Raw genomic sequence first — 1,706 nt, forward strand, 5'->3', positions numbered from 1 at the left:
TGGATTGAAATGCTTAATTCAAAAGTTTAGTTGATGTATTTATCGATATTTACTCCTCCAAGACCTGACATTCTGGCCATTGCCAGATGTGCAATGTTGAAGTTCAACACCATTGTTCTGCTCCAATTAGGCACTAGATGGGATATGAGAGTAGAGGAACAATTTGTCTGATCTGTCATGTCAATATTGGGTTACCGGAGAAGTGTGCAGTTGTTATCATTTTTATTGATCTGAGATTGGCATGGGGAGGTATGAAGAGATACCAGGGTTCAATTCTAGGACTAAGACACTTGTCCAAGGTCTAACTTTAGTCATAAAATTAGGGCTGGTAACCAGTTGAGGAATTTTTTATACTTTTATAGAATTAAATGGTGACATTTCATTAACTTTTAACTCTATGTTATTCTGATTCAAATGCACAGTTTGTTTCGCGTTCCTAGTCATGGACTGGGGAAACCAAACGGCCATCACGGAATTCCTCCTCCTAGGATTTGGGGATCTCCATGATCTGCAAATTCTTCTCTTCCTGCTGTTCCTAGTGATCTACATCACAACTTTGGCTGGGAACATCCTCATCATAGTGCTCATTGTGGCTGATCAGCATCTGCACACCCCCATGTACTTCTTCCTGGGGAACTTGTCATTCTTGGAGACCTGCTACAGCTCCACCATTCTGCCCAGGATGCTGGCCAGTCTCCTGACTGGGGACAGAACCATTTCTGTCAGTGGCTGCATCACACAACTGTATTTCTTTTGTGCTCTGGCATCTACAGAGTGCTATCTGCTAGCTGTGATGTCTTATGATCGGTATTTAGCAATATGTAAACCCCTTCATTATTCATCTCTTATGAATACCAGAGTTTGCCTTCAGTTGGCTGCTGGGTCATGGGTAAATGGTTGTTTGGCTATTACCATCTTCACATTATTCATGATGCAGTTCATATTCTGTGGCCCGAACAAAATTGACCATTTCTATTGTGATTCCATCCCATTGATAAAACTCTCCTGTGGGGACACACGAGTTATCATATTGTTGGATTTCATCCTAGCCTCTATATTCACCCTACCTCCATTTCTACTAACCTTGACATCCTACGTTTATATCATCACCACAATCCTGCGAATCCCTTCCACTACCGGGAGGCAAAAGGCCTTTTCCACCTGCTCCTCCCACCTCATTGTGGTGACAATTTTCTATGGAACACTAATGACTGTCTACCTGCTTCCAAAACTTGATACACTGAGATTCCTAAAGAAAGTTCTCTCGCTTTGTTACACAGTTCTGACTCCCCTGGTAAACCCCCTCATCTATAGCCTGAGAAACAGAGAGGTCAAAAAAGCTTTGCACAAAGCGGTCAGTAAATATGTGACTTTCACAAGGAACATAGAGAATCCTATTTAATAACAAAGCTCCAGATTTTTAAAGGTGTTTATGCCCCAAGACACTTTTGAAACTCCCACAAGGCACCAAAATACCTTTGTACATCTGACCTTTACACTGAGGTTTGTTAGGGGGCTTATTCCTTTACCCTTTCACTTCCCTGGTCCTTCTCGCATGAACAGAGAACAACAATACCCAAAGTCCAAAGGTGCAAGCAATTTGATGTTTATTGGGGTGAACTTTTAGCAAGCATGATTCCAATTTCCTTCCTTAGTGTTCCCCTTCCCAGCTCTGATACCACAGAGCCTTGCCTGTGTCCCTGCTC

General features: G+C 42.3%; 1 protein-coding gene across 1 annotated transcript; it reads left to right on the forward strand.

Moving 5' to 3' along the window:
* The first annotated feature begins 442 nt into the window (after positions 1-442).
* On the forward strand, positions 443-1,402 carry LOC123348406 (olfactory receptor 10A4-like). Its single transcript, XM_044985928.1, has one exon. The coding sequence runs from the start codon at positions 443-445 to the stop codon at positions 1,400-1,402; it is 960 nt and encodes a 319-aa protein (XP_044841863.1).
* The last annotated feature ends 304 nt before the right edge of the window (positions 1,403-1,706 follow it).

This window comes from Mauremys mutica, chromosome 13, assembly GCF_020497125.1.
Source record: "Mauremys mutica isolate MM-2020 ecotype Southern chromosome 13, ASM2049712v1, whole genome shotgun sequence".
Lineage (NCBI taxonomy): Eukaryota > Metazoa > Chordata > Testudines > Geoemydidae > Mauremys > Mauremys mutica.